The sequence below is a fragment of the Chiloscyllium plagiosum genome, unplaced genomic scaffold (genome assembly GCF_037043375.1).
Source record: "Chiloscyllium plagiosum isolate Xiang-an unplaced genomic scaffold, Cpla_swu_hap1 HiC_scaffold_16, whole genome shotgun sequence".
NCBI lineage: Eukaryota > Metazoa > Chordata > Chondrichthyes > Orectolobiformes > Hemiscylliidae > Chiloscyllium > Chiloscyllium plagiosum.
This window is the reverse complement of record NW_028270154.1, coordinates 83,133,968-83,149,113: the sequence shown is the minus strand read 5'-3', so window position 1 is coordinate 83,149,113 and position 15,146 is coordinate 83,133,968. Positions and strand designations below refer to the sequence as shown.

Genomic DNA, 15,146 nt, shown 5'->3' with positions numbered 1-15,146 from the left:
TAGAGGACGCTAAAACAGAGTGTGAAGTCTTCCACATTCATTGTGAAGCAGAAACGTGCCACGCTCAGGAAGCCAACCCATTGGGGGGCACTGAATGTAACAGGCAGATGGGAGAAAGGGAGCACTGCAGATGCTAGAGATCAGAGTCAAAGAGTGTGGTGCTGGAAAAGCACAACTGGTCAGGCAGTTTCCGAGGAGCAGGAGTGTTGACATTTCGAGCATAAGCCCTTCATCAGGAATAAGGGGTGGCCCAAGCGGGCTGAGAGGGTGCTAACAGACAGATGGCTGGCTCAAATCAAGCAAACTATCAAGATGGAAATCTCCAACTGCTCGAGAAAGGATGGCCTGAGATCATCAAGGAGACACCTATTGCTGTAAGAACACATTAGGCAGCTAGAGATGATGACATAGGAATGCCGAAGATTCTCCTGGGGGAGTTGTCAGGAGAGCTGCAAAGATGCATCTATGCAAACCCTAATAATTGATTCAAATCTGAGAAGGACAAACAATGAGGTCTTCTGCCCAAATGTAAGCAATGGAATCGAGGGCAACAAGATCCAGCTCAGTGGGTCTAATGAGTCACAAACTCAGCACGCTAGACAATCATGAATGATACCTGTGTGACGCTCGATATAACCCTTCCTACTCACAGGAGCTGGTTATCTGGTCATCGCAGATTACAATTCTGAATACCGGGAGATAGATTTCAAAGATTTACCACTGGGATTGTCAATGCCTAAAAAACACACTTTAGTCTTTATAGAATTGTCTTGAGTGACAATGACCCTGAGTTTATGAGGGAAGAGTTCAGTTGCTTCATGGAAGATTGGAAATTTTGACACAAGCATCACATCCATATGATCCCCGGTCAAATGAAAAGGCTGAGGTGGCAGTAGAGATCACCGCAGGAGCCATTAAGAAATCAGACCAAGAGCACACAGACGTATACAGGTCATTCTGCGATAACATGCGTTTTATCAGCATGAATTAGCTATAATGCGATTGGTAAATTGTGGATGGTGTTTGCATAATGTGAACGTGTTTTCCATAGCATGATCTTCTACAGCACGATTTCCTAAAGCATGATTTCCATAGCGTGATTGTCCATAGTGTGATTTTCCATAGTGTGATTTTCCATAACGTGATTTTCCTTAGTGTGATTTTCCATAGTGTGATTTTCCATAGCGTAATTTTCCACAGCGTGATTTTCCATAGTGTAATTGTCCATAATGTGATTTTCCATAGCATGATTGTCCATAGTATGATTTTCTGTAATGTGATTTTCTATAGCGTGATTTTCCATAATGTGATTTTCCACAGCGTGATTTTCCATAGTGTGATTTTCCATACTGTGACTTTCCATAGTGTGATTTTCTATACTGTGATTTTCCATAGTGTGAGGTTGCAGAGGAACAAACCTGCCACATTATAGCAGAATGACCCTTACAAGGCATTCCTCAAGTGTGGAAAAGTGTATCTGCTGCAGGGATGGGAAGCAGCCCAACACAAAGATTAATGCCACGTCGCCCCTCTAATAACAAAAAGGCTGCTGAAGCCAAAAGTAGTGAAAAGTAAGGTGAAAAGAAAATCAAGTTGAAATGATAAAATTCCTTCTTGACCTGGCTGCTGAACTCTTGCACATTGGAGAGCCAGTCAGGGTACAAACATTCAACAATCTCAGCAAACCCAGTACAAGTGGCAGCTTGGGGCCTACATGGAGCAGTTGTTACGTTGATCATATGCAGTAAGACGTGCATGTCTCTGGCTCACCCCCCTTCCCCCTTAGCTATCTCTGAATTGAGCCACATTTCAGTAGGCAGTTGAGGGTCAAACACATTGCTATGGGTCTGGAGTCACATGTGGGCCAGACTGGGTGAGGATGGCAGATTTCCCTTCCTGAATGACATTAGTGAGCCAGACGGGTTTTAATGACAATTGGCAATGGTCCTCAAGAGGTCCTTAATTCTGAATTTTTAAAATTAAATTCAAATTCCAGCATCTGCTATGACAGGATTCAAACCCTGTATCCTTAGAACATTGAATTTCCAATTAATACTCGCGCGATAATACCACTCAGCCATCGCTTGCCTCAAGCGACCCGATATACCATTGCAATCTCAGGTGCATATATTCAGCTCCAGAAGCTGTATCTGAAATGCATGAGGATGAACAGGAAGCAATGAATGCATTGTTACACAGATCATGCATCATCCATCAGACCAGATGGTTGCAGCTACCCAAAGACAGAAATTGACCAATAACAGCTACCATAGAAACAATCAAAGAAGCAGGAATGACACACACTGGCGAAACATCACTCAGATGAATAGCCAATGACAACATGCATCCCATTAATAGTCCAGCATGACTTAAGGACTGTGTATGATGCAAATGCAGAGACAGATGGAAAGATGAGCTAATACATTGGAACAGTAATGTATGTAGCTGCCAATTTGTGTATTTGTGATAATGCACACCTTATTTTCCTTTTTATTTGAGATATTTGGATTGAAATTCAATCATATTAAAATGTTCTTCCTGGTCTACTATAGTCATGTGACCTCTACCAAAAGGCACACAGATTGTAGAAAGACATTATCATAACATAACAGTTTCACTTTGCTATAATACTATGGCTTTAGGAAGCTGAATTTTGTCCTTCTTTTGTATGGAGAGAGGTTGAGACAGAGGGGATGAGCATTCTGTTTCAGGCCAATAAAGTAAACAGCTTGTGAGATCTTGGGGTTGTTTTTAAGTTGGAACAATAGAAGCAGCCTGAATGGGCGGGGTCAAGCTCCCACACAATCAGGGTCTTAGTTTTCACTTTCAGTAGCTCTTAGGGTTGTCAAAGCTGCTGCAAATCTCTCTCTCTTCGCTACAGCTAAAAGCTAGGGTTCTCTTCCTGCTGCTAAAATTGCATGCGAGACAATGTATGTTATTGAATATGCCTCCGCCAAGGGTGTGTTTATGGGGTGTTGCTACTTTTTTTTCTGTTTTTTTCCTTCTTTTATGCTTACTCCCCCACCCCACCCCCACCCGATACCGGTAGGGCTTATTTATTCCCCAGCCCCCACGTTGTGTGCATGTAGGTGTGAAACAGGGTGAAAGACACAAGGTATATGAATCTTTATTCAATTTCCACCACCAGGAAGACAGGAAAACACCCGAGTGGCCAGCGACAAGCACTGCCCTTCACATCAAAGGGCAATGCCGTGTTATCAAACAGTGAAGGGGAGTGCAGGGACTAAATCAAAATAGAGTTGGAGGGGGAAATAATGCACTCCACTCCCTGCGGGGTCCACCTCTCCCTGAACAACTCCGGGTGTTGACGGACACCGCGTGCTCCTTCTCCAGAGACACCCGGGCTCTATTGTAGGTATATTGCTATGTTGGAACAGTTAATGAGTAGTTTATTATTTATTAAGTATTTTAATAGAGGAACAGTTAAGCCAATACTTTTCCTTTACATTTATTTTGTCTGTAATTAATTGTAGTGTATGAATTAAGTGTGTTTAGCTTCAAACGAAAGGGTCAAAATACAAGTCTTAAAGCCATAGTTTTATCACAGCTTCAATAAAGTTGAACACACCGCTGTAGTTATACACTCAAAACAAAAGAGTTTCTTCAGAATTCAAAAGAGATGAGCAGAATAGCAGCTGCAAACTCACCACTGAGCACAGGAATTTCATTCTTATTGAACAGTCACTGCCATTTCATTGCAGCAACATGACTCAGTCTCTTCATTCATTCATTTGAGTGTTTGAGTCACCTTCAAAATGCAGATTGGGCAGCACTGTCATGGGGAATTGAGTTTAGTTATGATATTAGTCAGGAGTAGAAATCCTGGCAAACTTTCCTTTCCCAAAAAGAGACAAAAACGAAGTATAAAGGATAAAGTTGTACTTTTCGTGCCATCATAACTTTATGGTGTGCTAATTTACTTTCCTTGCAGAAAAGCAGCTACATGCAAATCCTGGAGACCCTGGTGTGTGATTTGTAATCAATGAACCACTCAGACTTGTGAAGTGCAATCCTCATTGTCATTTGGAAACCCATCAAACAACTTGTGCTCTTCCAAACCTCCAAAACAGCAATGTGATTAACATCGGCAGTTTGTTGGTGTTGGTCGAGGTACATACGGAGGCAGGACACTGAAATATCTCCATAAAGGCCGGTATCACCAAGTCACCTTTTACTTACACGTACATAGTGCATGACATTGTCCCAGCTAGCTCAGAGCCAGCAAATAGAGGGAACAGAACCTCTGACCATCCTGTTTATATCTGTCAGCCAGGGCTCCCTGATTGGACCAGATAAACAGCCCCAATCAGGGAACTCATATTCTTATTCTGGCCTCATTCCAATCACTACAGATACCAGTCAGAAAACCCCTGTCCTCCTTTGAAGTAGGGCCGAGGAATCTTTTATGTTTATCCAACAATATTAGTTAGAGCTTTACCGTAGTATTGTAACAAAATGGAACTCAAGATGTCTGCCTTCAGTCTGTGTGTCTCCTGGTAGAGGTCACATGACTACAGTAGACTATGAAGGACATTTGCATATGATAGAATTTCAATCCAATTATCTCAAATAAAAAGAAAAAAAGGCGTGCATAATCACGTATATATTTAATTATGCAAATTGGCATCTACATACAGTACTGCTCCAATGCATTAGTTCATTTTTCCATTTGTCTCTGCATATGCATCATACACAGTCTTTAAATCATGCTGGACTCTTAATGGGATGCATGTTGTCATTGGCTATTCATCTGAGCGACGTCTCATCTGAAAGATGGAATCAGATCTCAGTGCAATGCAAGTGCTTTGGCTGAAATAAACATTGGGCATTGACGGATCATGGGTGGGAGTTGTTGATTTATTATTGTTGAGAATATACTGAAAATAACTTGAGGTATTTTTCAGATTCTGATAAACGATAGGGTTAAGTGCAGCCTTAAAGAGCGATAGAGCTGAACTCAAAAGGGAAGAGGAAAAATGAGAGGCAGTCGCTTCCACCATTTTTATAGCAATTAACCGGCATTTTTATAGCAATTAACCAGCATTTTTATAGCAATTAACATCATTTCACAACAGATGTTAATGTACACAAGGGTTCAGATCACCCTAACCCCCACCTCACTAATTGGATATTGCCAATGTACTGCAATACTTTCACAGAGTGCAGTTCAGCACATTGTGAGTCCAGATTTCTCAACCTACGTTCATGAGCATTTGGACAGTCTAGGTATTGGGATCCAGCAATTTCTCAGCCAGAGCCCCTCCACACACTACGTCATGCCCGGCTGAGAACCATCCCAAGTTATGTCAGATTCAATAATTATCATTGTGTTCTTCTAATATGGCAGGCATGAATGGGGTCGCTGGCACCAAACCATACCATCTCCCTGCAGTCGGGGGGGTCGCACACTCGGATCATGGATACCTCTGCCCAGGCTCAACAGTCAACCTGGTGGAGAACATGGATAAGTTTGAGATTGACACGCATTCAGCTGTGGCCTGGGCTTTTGCCAGACTGGACAATTCCAATGTACCTCAATGGAGAGGTAAGGTACTGAGATTTCAAATCAAATTCTCTCAGGGCAGCATAGTATCTGAACTTAATGCTTGTTTCTTTCCCTATTTCTAATTGTATTTCTATTTCCATTTTGTTGGTGGAGATGTAACCACAATTTGTCAATCACACCAGTCAACAGGATACTCGTGTGTAGTTGTTTAGTTCTGGTTTGGGGGCAAAACTGCAGAAGGTCAACATAATGGTGTATTAATGGTCACTTAGTCAGAGACAAAAAGTGTGTTGCTGGAAAAGCACAGCAGGTCAGGCAGCATCCGAGGAGCAGGAGTGTCGACGTTTCGGGCATAAGCCCTTCAACAGGAATGTGATCAGCATCCGCAGTCCTCACTTTCACTTAATCAGAGAGTTGAGAAAATATCTTTTGGTTTTTCAGATTCTGGTAAAGGACAGAGTTGAGTCCAGACTTAAAGAGTGATGTATGACGGAGCTGAACTCAAAAGGGGAGAGGAAAAATAAGAGAAGGTCACTTCAGCCACCTCCTCATTATAGCAATTAACTGTATGATAAAGGACCAGGTCACTTCACAACAGATATGATCAAACAAAATTTAGATGAATTACATATGCAGAAAGATGTTGTCCCCTGGTTGGTGTGAGCGAGGGGTGAGTGTGTGTCGAGGACTGGGAAATATAGTGTCAGATTTATGGGGAAGCCATTTGGCACTGAAATGCAGAGGAATCTCTTCACTTGGACTGGTGAATCCTTGGAATTATCTCCCCAAGAGAGCCGTGAATGCTCAATCATTGAATGTATTCATAGCAGGAATTAATACATTTCTAGTTACCAATGGCATCTATCAATTGGGGGATGGCATGGGAAAATGGCATTGGGTCAATGGTTATACATGATCTGGATTGGCAGAGCAGGTTGGAGGGGCTGAATGGCCTACTCCCATGTTTCTAAGAAATATTAGAATTCAAGCAAACACCTGTGGATACTGAAAGTCTAAAATAATGAGATATTAAGGCAGGCATCAAAAGTTTGGTTAAAGATAGCAGGTTTTGTGGAATATCTTTAAAAAACTAGAATGAGGTTGAAAGGTGGAAGCAATTCCAGATCTTAGGGTCTTGCAGCCAAAGGTAGAGAGATCAACATCAAAAATATGTGAGAAATTAACACATTTATAATCCTCCTTCGCAAAAATATGACTTACAGTTAGCTCGATATCACTGAGTCATCTCATCCATATCTGCCGTTCTGGTGGCAATGGTGCTGGTGGTGGAGTGGTGTTCTTGTGGCTCAGTGGGGAGTGACATAACTCCCCACTGTCACCAAGTCTCCCTTTATTTACACGTGCACAGTGCATGACACTGACCCACCTAACACAGAGCTGTCTCCAAGAGTGAGCAGAGTCCCTGAAACTCCTGTTAGATCTGTCAGCTAGGGCTCCCTGATTGGACCAGGTTGACAGACCCAATCAGGGAACCCATATTCTATGAGATCCATCCTGGCTGACATTGCTCCAATCATTCCAGTCAGTGTCCCCGCCTTTGAGTCTTTATTTCAAACGTTATGGCCAAGAAAGGTGAGCTGAAACAGGTTGCCTGTTGGACTGCAAATCCTTCCAACACCCCAACGCATGACAGAATCTCCTGCTCAGTCAGACCATGTGGTTGCTGCAGCACAACCGACCCCAGATATCATATCTTAAAAATCTCCACACACAGCTTCTCATTCTGGTTGTAATCCACGATGAGCAGCCTCTTCCCTGAGAGGGACTGCCCGTCATCACCTATAATTAGCCATGATTGATTCCCCCGCACCCCTCACACTATTTCGCTACTACAACCATTCTTCACCTTTTCAGTCTTTGCAAAACCGTTTTCAATCATCTCCCAATGTTCCAGATCTGTCCAGTCCACTCAGAATGTGCTTGGGTGAACAATCAAGGAAAGGTGGGAAATATATCAATAGCTCCAATCAGTTAATGAAGAGTTAAAACAATGACTGCAGATGCTAGAAACCAGATTCTGGATTAGTGTGCTGGAAGAGCACAGCAGTAATGAAGAGTATCTAATGAGCTATTAACAGATTTTCAAATGGAGTGAGAGGTCTTATATCTTGTTAATTTTGTAAAGCTTTTTAATATTCATGATCCTTCCATTAACCAGAAATGTAGACATGGGTGGGATGTCATAGCATGGTAATAATGAGTTTGGATTTATTGATTTATTTTTAAATTCAATCTTGAGATGCGAGGTGTCACTACCAAAACTGTACTATCGGATTCTAGTGGTTCCTCCTGCATCATATGAAACGACTGAATGGTTTGCTGGGCCAGGTCAGAGGGCATTTAAGTGTTAAATCACATTAGTGTGGTCAAGGCATCACACACATGTCAGACACAGATAAATTTCCTCCTCTTCAGAAAAATGGTGAAACACTTGAGCTTTTATAACAAATCCAACAGTTTCACAATCACACAAACTGATCCTTGTTTACTGATTTTCTTTAAAATTGAATTCACGTTCTTAAAACTGCCATAAAACGATTTTGGTTCATATTGTCAAGATGATTAGTCACGGCCTTTAGGTTAGTAGCCAGTGAGAAAAGCTAGTAAGATTTGGAAATGGCCATATTGGTCATGTGGTCCTCCATTTTGAAGTATACAAGACAAGTTGATACAAAATGTCTCATGGGTTGTGTAGTAACTCAGGTTAAGTGCTCAATAACTTAAAAATTAATGGCTTAGACAATTAAAGCATTATGTGAGACCTGTTACCCATGTGGAAATAGCAAAATGAGAATGATATTGGCTGCGTTCAGGCTTAGCAGTTGGAAACATTATACCTGAAATGAAAAATGATCACGCTATCTCATGGTGATGATATTGTTCCTCATAAATATACTCAAGAAGCTGTCATGAAATACTGAAATGTGGGAGTCAACAGTTAAGTAAACTCTTGCCACACCTGATAAGAAGCTGAGAAATCTCATTTGTTTTTTTCAGAGCTGGGTGCAAAGGGGAAAGTGAAATTCATTCTGAGCTCCATGATGAAGATGCTGTTGCTATTTAGCTTTCTCTACATGTTTGTGTGCTCTCTCGACGTCCTCAGTGCAGCTTTCCAACTTGCTGGAGGTATTAAACACTTCATTCTTCAACTTTTCAACTGAAATCTTCATTACGGTTAGGAACATGGGACTGGGATATCACAGCAATTACAGAAACATGGCTCAGGGGTGGGCAGGACTGGCAGCTTAATGTTCCAGGATACAAATACGACAGGAAGGATAGAAAGGGAGGCAAGAGAGGAGGGGAAGTGGCGTTTTTGATAAGGGATAGCATTACAGCTGTGCTGAGGGAGGATATTCCCAGAAATACATCCAGGAAAGTTATTTGGGTGGAACTGAGAAATAAGAAAGGGATGATGACCTTATTGGGATTGTATTATAGACCCCCCCAATAGTCAGAGGGAAATTGAGAAACAGTTATCTGTAAGAATAATAGGGTGGTTCTGGTAGGAGATTTTAACTTTCCAAACATAGACTGGGACTGCCATAGTGTTAAGGTTTTAGATGGACAGGAATTTGTTAAATGTGTACAAGAACATTTTCTGATTCAGTATGTGGATGTACCTATTAGAGAAGGTGCAAAACTTGACCTATTCTTGGGAAATAAGGCAGGGCAGGTGACTGAGGTGTCAGTGGGGGAGTACTTTGGGGCAAGTGACCATAATTCTATTAGATTTAAAATAATGATGGAAAAGGATAGGCCAGATTTACAAGTTGAAGTTCTAAATTGGAGGAAGGCCAATTTTAACGGTATTAGGCAAGAACTTTCAAAAGCTGTTTGGGGGCAGATGCTCTCAGGTAAAGGGACGGCTGGAAAATGGGAAGCCTTCAGAAATAGATAATGAGAATCGAGAGAAAGTATATTCCTGTTACAGTGATAGGAAAGATTGGTAGGTATAGGAAATGCTGGATGCCTAAAGAAATTGGGGTTTTGGTTAAGAAAAAGAAGGAAGCATATGTCAGGTATAGACAGGATAGATCGAGTCAATCCTTAGAAGAGTATAAAGGAAGTAGGAGTATATTTAAGAGGGAAATCAGGAGGGCAAAAAGGGGACATGAGATAGCTTTGGCAAATAGAATTAAGGAGAATCCAAAGGGTTTTTATAAATACATTAAAGACAAAAGGGTAACTAGGGAGAGAATAGGGCCCCTCAAAGATCAGCAAGATGGCCTTTGTGTGGAGCTGCAGAAAATGGGGGAGTTACTAAACGAGTATTTTGCATCAGTATTTACTTTGGAAAAGGACATGGAAGATATAGACTATAGGGAATAGATGGTGACATCTTGAAAAATGTCCACATTACAGAGGAGGAAGTGCTGGATGTCTTAAAACCTATAAAAGTGGATAAGTCCCCAGGACCTGATCAGGTGTACCTGAGAACTCTGTAGGAAGCTAGAGAAGTGATTGCTGGGCCCCTTGCTGAGATATTTGTATCATCGATTTTCACAGGTGAGGTGCTGGAAGACTGGAGGTTGACTAACATGGTGCCACTGTTTAAGAAGGGTGGTAAGGACAAGCCAGGGAACTATAGACCGGTGAGCCTGACCTCGGTGGTGGCAGTTGTTGGAGGGAATCCTGAGGGACAGGATGTACATGTATTTGGAAAGGCAAGGACTGATTAGGAATAGTCAACATGGCTTTGTGCGTGGGAAATCATGTCTCACAAACTTGATTGAGTTTTCTGAAGAAGTAACAAAGAGGATTGATGAGAGCAGAGCAGTAGATATGATCTATATGGACTTCAGTAAGGCGTTTGACAACGTTCCCCATGGGAGACTGATTAGCAAGGTTAGATCTCATGGATTACAGGGAGAACTAACCATTTGGATACAGAACTGGCTCAAAGATAGAAGACAGAGGGTGGTGGTGGAGGTTTGTTTTTCAGGCCGGAGTCCTGTGACCAGTGGAGTGCCACACGGATCGGTGCTGGGCCCTCTACTTTTTGTCATTTACATAAATGATTTGGATGTGAGCATAAGAGATACAGTTAGTAAGTTTGTAGATGACACCAAAATTGGAGGTGTAGTGGACAGCGAAGAAGGTTTCCTCAGATTACAACGAGATCTTGATCAGATGGGCCAATGGGCTGCGAAGTGGCAGATGGAGTTTAATTCAGATAAATGTGAGGCGCTCCTTTTTGGGAAAGCAAATCTTAGCAGGACTTATACACTTAATGGTAATGTCTTAGGGAGTGTTGCTGAACAAAGAGACCTTGGAGTGCAGGTTCATAGCTCCTTGAAAGTGGAGTCGCAGGTAGATAAGATAGTGAAGAAGGCGTTTGGTATGCTTTCCTTTATTGGTCACAGTATTCAATACAAGAGTTGGGAGGTCATGTTGCAGCTGTACAGGACATTGGTTAGGCCACTGTTGGAATATTGCATGCAATTCTGGTCTCCTTCCTATCGGAAAGATGTTGCGAAACTTGAAAGGGTTCAGAAAAGATTTACAAGGATGTTGCCAGGGTTGGAGGATCTGAGCTACAGGGAGAGGCTGAACAGGCTGGGCTGTTTTCCCTGGAGCGTCGGAAGCTGAGAGGTGACCTTATAGAGGTTTATAAAATCATGAGGGGCATGAATAAATAGACAAAGTCTTTTCCCTGGGGTCAGGGAGTCCAGAACTAGAGGGCATAGGTTTAGGGTGAGAGGGGAAAGATATAAAAGAGACCTTCGAGGCAACTTTTTCACAAAGAGGGTGGTACGTGTATGGAATGAGCTGCCAGAGGAAGTGGTGGAGGCTGGTAAAATTGCAACATTTAAAAGGCATCTGGATGGGTATATGAATAGGAAGGGTTTGGAGGGATATGGATCAGGTGCTGGCAGGTGGGACCAGATTGGGTTGGGATATCCGGTCAGCATGGAGGGGTTGGACCGAAGGGTCTGTTTCCAAGCTGTACATCTCTATAACTCTATGACTCTATTATGGCTGCAGTCAAACATTGTTGTGGATAAAGTCTAGATGGTCATTGCCAATAATCATTGCCAAAGCACATTAAACAGGCTGAAAATAACACATAGAGATTCATAAGGTAGATGGAGCATAAAATTATGATGTGGATGAGCTGGTGTTGGCCTGGGGTGGACAAAGTTAAAAATCACACATCACCAGGTTATAGTCCAACAGGTTTATTTGGAAGCATTAGCTTTCGGAGCGTAGCTCCTTCATCAGGTATTATGGAGTATAAGATTATAAGACACAGAATTTATAGCAAAAGATTACAGTGTCATGCAACTAAAATTATATATTGAACAAACCTAGACAGCAATCTAGTGCTCCAAAATAAACTGTTTGACAACAACCTTATATTGTGTGGTTTTGAACATCATGAAATTAGATAGTTTCAGAGAATCCCTACACCATGGAACCACTCCATTTGTCCTATCAAGTCCATACCGACCCTCTGAAGAACATCCTACCCAGACACAAGCCCCCTAGCCTTTCCCTGTAACTCTGCATTTCTGATAGTTAACTCTAGCCTGCACATTCTTGGACACTATGGAACAATTTAGCATGGCCAATCCACCGTAACCTGCACATCTTTGGACTGCGGGAGGAAATCAGAGCACCCGGAGAAAACCCACACGAACACAGAGAGAATGTGCAAACTCCACACAGTCACCCAAGGGTGGAATTGAACCCAGGTCCCTGCTGCTGTGAAGCAACAGTGCTGACCACTGAGCTGCCATACCACTCGTGTTTTGGGGGATGAAGTAAGTTAAGAATCATTGTCTTACTAAAAGTGTAAAAGAGAACCAACATTATGTTCTCCAGGAGGGAGAATAGCATGTCCTCCTGCAGTCCTTATTGAACCAGAGTTGATCTCCTGCTCAGATGGTAATGGTAGGGGGGGGTGTCAGAGACTGAGCCATGAGATTACAGTTTGAGGTTAAATGCAATTCTGCTGCACCCGATGGTCCACAGAACTCCTTGGCATCCAAATTTAAGTTACTAGACCAGTTTGGAATCTATCTATCCCATTTCTCACAGTAATTAGATTAGATTACTTACATTGTGGAAACAGGCCCTTCAGCCCAACAAGTCCACACCGCCCGGCCGAAGCGCAACCCACCCATACCCCTACATTTACCCCTACATTTACCCCTTCACCTAACACTACGGGCAATTTAGCATGGCCAATTCACCTGACTTGCACATCTTTGGACTGTGGGAGGAAACCGGAGCACCTGGAGGAAACCCACGCAGACACGGGGAGAATGTGCAAACTCCACACAGTCAGTCACCTGAGGCGGGAATTGAACCCGGGTCTCTGGCGCTGTGAGGCAGCAGTGCTAACCACTGTGCCACCGTGCCGCCCACATGGTCCCACAGAACATGGTTAAAGACTTCTTCAATGTGAAGATGGGTCTTTGAATCCACGGTGGTCAATACCACCAATAATACCATACACAGCTGCATCCACAATAGACTGATGTGGATGAGGTCAAGTAAGTATTGCATCCATTCTATGTAATTCAAGGAAACCTATTACTAACTTGTTAATTATTTTAAACCTAATGTACAGCTAATTAAATTCTGTTCAAAGGCAACCAAGTTTACAAACCTATCCCATCCAATCAAAGTGTTTGCCTGGAGGCTTCTGAACATCAGTGAGATTTGGTTATTCCAGCAATGGGAGGGACAGGGAGAGAAAGAAAGCTGTTCTGTGAAAATGATTATTTATGAAATATTTGAGGAAAGCAGTTGTTTTCCATTACAATGAAGAGTCCAAGCTGTTGTGAGAATCCATTGTGTATTACTATGATCCATCAGGATTCCTGACTATCTCCACTAGATGGTGTGGACCTTACCCCAAATCTCAAAGTGGGCAGGGGCCTATCCACAGTAAAGTCCACTGACCCCTCCTCCCAAAGTGCTGATGGGGAATCGGAATGAATCCATATCAATCTTAGAAAAGCGAGGGGATTCTACATGGGCTGGCAATGAAAAGGGTTACAAACACCCCCACTTATGCCCACCCAAAATTAACAATCCTGTTTTGGATAATAAAATGTCTTCCTGTTTTATCCAGCTGCCCAGAATACCTGTAATGATGAGCCTAATAATTTACAGCACCCCCAAAAGCACAGAGAGATTGGACAGACGTCCTCTCATTGTTAAACTTGGCACCACTGGGCACAATTTGCATCTGGAAAATGCCCACAATACCCACCTTTGTTTTCCTTGATGCCAAAATCAATGAGTTCGATAATCCCTGAGTTTTCTCTTTTCCAAAAGCAAAGCATCCAGAAACAATTGGAATTTGCACAGCAGGGTGTAAGGAGCAAGGCTGACCTGTCCATGCTCCTATCCCTTATTAACCAGCAGGAAGATGACTGAGACATATCTGAATATCTTGTTGAGTTTGGGCTAATGAGGTTTCTGTCTTTCAGGCAAGGTGGCTGGCGACATTTTTAAAGACAACGCAATCTTGTCTAATCCAGTCGCCGGGCTCGTGGTGGGAATTTTGGTCACTGTCTTGGTGCAAAGCTCAAGTACATCGACCTCCATCATTGTCAGCATGGTGTCGTCTGGACGTAAGTCAACCTATCCTGCTGACAGGAAGACCAAGGAAACTCTAGGCCAAAAGAGGGAAATAGCGATCTCAGCGCTCACCCTAAACCACTACCATCCATACAAACCGTGCACAAAATCCACCTCCATCATGAAATAACTAGCTAGTACTTCCAAATAAACCTGTTGGACTATAACCTGCTGTTGTGTTTAACCTATTACTGGGAGAATATTAGAAAAACGTACATCTGAATGCACACAAGTATTTTGAAGCTCAGTTTTGTTTAGAGTCATAGAGATGTACAGCACGGAAACAGACCCTTCAGTCCAACCCGTCCATGCCGACCAGATATCCCAACCCAATCTAGTCCCACCTGCCAGCACCCGGCCCATATCCCTCCAAACCCTTCCTATTCATATACCCATCCAGATGCCTCTTAAATGTTGCAATTGTACCAGCCTCCACCACTTCCTCTGGCAGCCCATCCCATACACGTACCACCCTCTGTGGGAAAAAGTTGGCCTTAGGTCTCTTTTATATCTTTCCCCTCTCACCCTAAACCTATGCCCTCTAGTTCTGGACTCCTCAACTTTGCCTATTTACCCTATCCATACCCCTCATAATTTTATAAACCTCTACAAGGTCACCCCTCAGCCTCCGACGCTCCAGGGAAAACAGCCCCAGCCTATTCAACCTCTCACTATAGCTCAAACCCTCCAACCTTCTTTTACACAATTAATTATCTGAAAACCGATCTTTTTGTTTCACTTGTCCCTTGTTGTACTGCTTAACTCCCACCTGGCATAGTGGCCCAGTAGTCAGCACTGCTGCCTCACACCTCCAGGGACCCGGGTTCCATTCCAGCTTCGAATGACTGTCTGTGTGGAGTTTGCATATTCTCCCTGTTTTCATGTGGGTTTCCTTCAGGTATTTTGGATCCCTCCTACAGTCTAAAGATATGTAGGTTGGGTGGGTTGGCCATGCTAAATTGTCCAGGGATGTGCAAGTTAGAGAATAGAGTGGGATGCT

General features: G+C 42.8%; 1 protein-coding gene across 1 annotated transcript in view; it reads left to right on the top strand.

Annotated features, from left to right (window-relative positions):
- Positions 1-15,146, top strand: part of LOC122556799 (sodium-dependent phosphate transport protein 2A-like) — a 71,631-nt gene that overhangs the window by 24,969 nt on the left and 31,516 nt on the right. Inside the window, exons 3-5 of the mRNA XM_087995475.1 lie at positions 5,369-5,566; positions 8,546-8,674; positions 13,996-14,139. Of these exons, the coding sequence (XP_087851601.1) occupies positions 5,369-5,566; positions 8,546-8,674; positions 13,996-14,139 (471 nt within the window). The remainder of the gene's footprint in view (positions 1-5,368; positions 5,567-8,545; positions 8,675-13,995; positions 14,140-15,146) is intronic.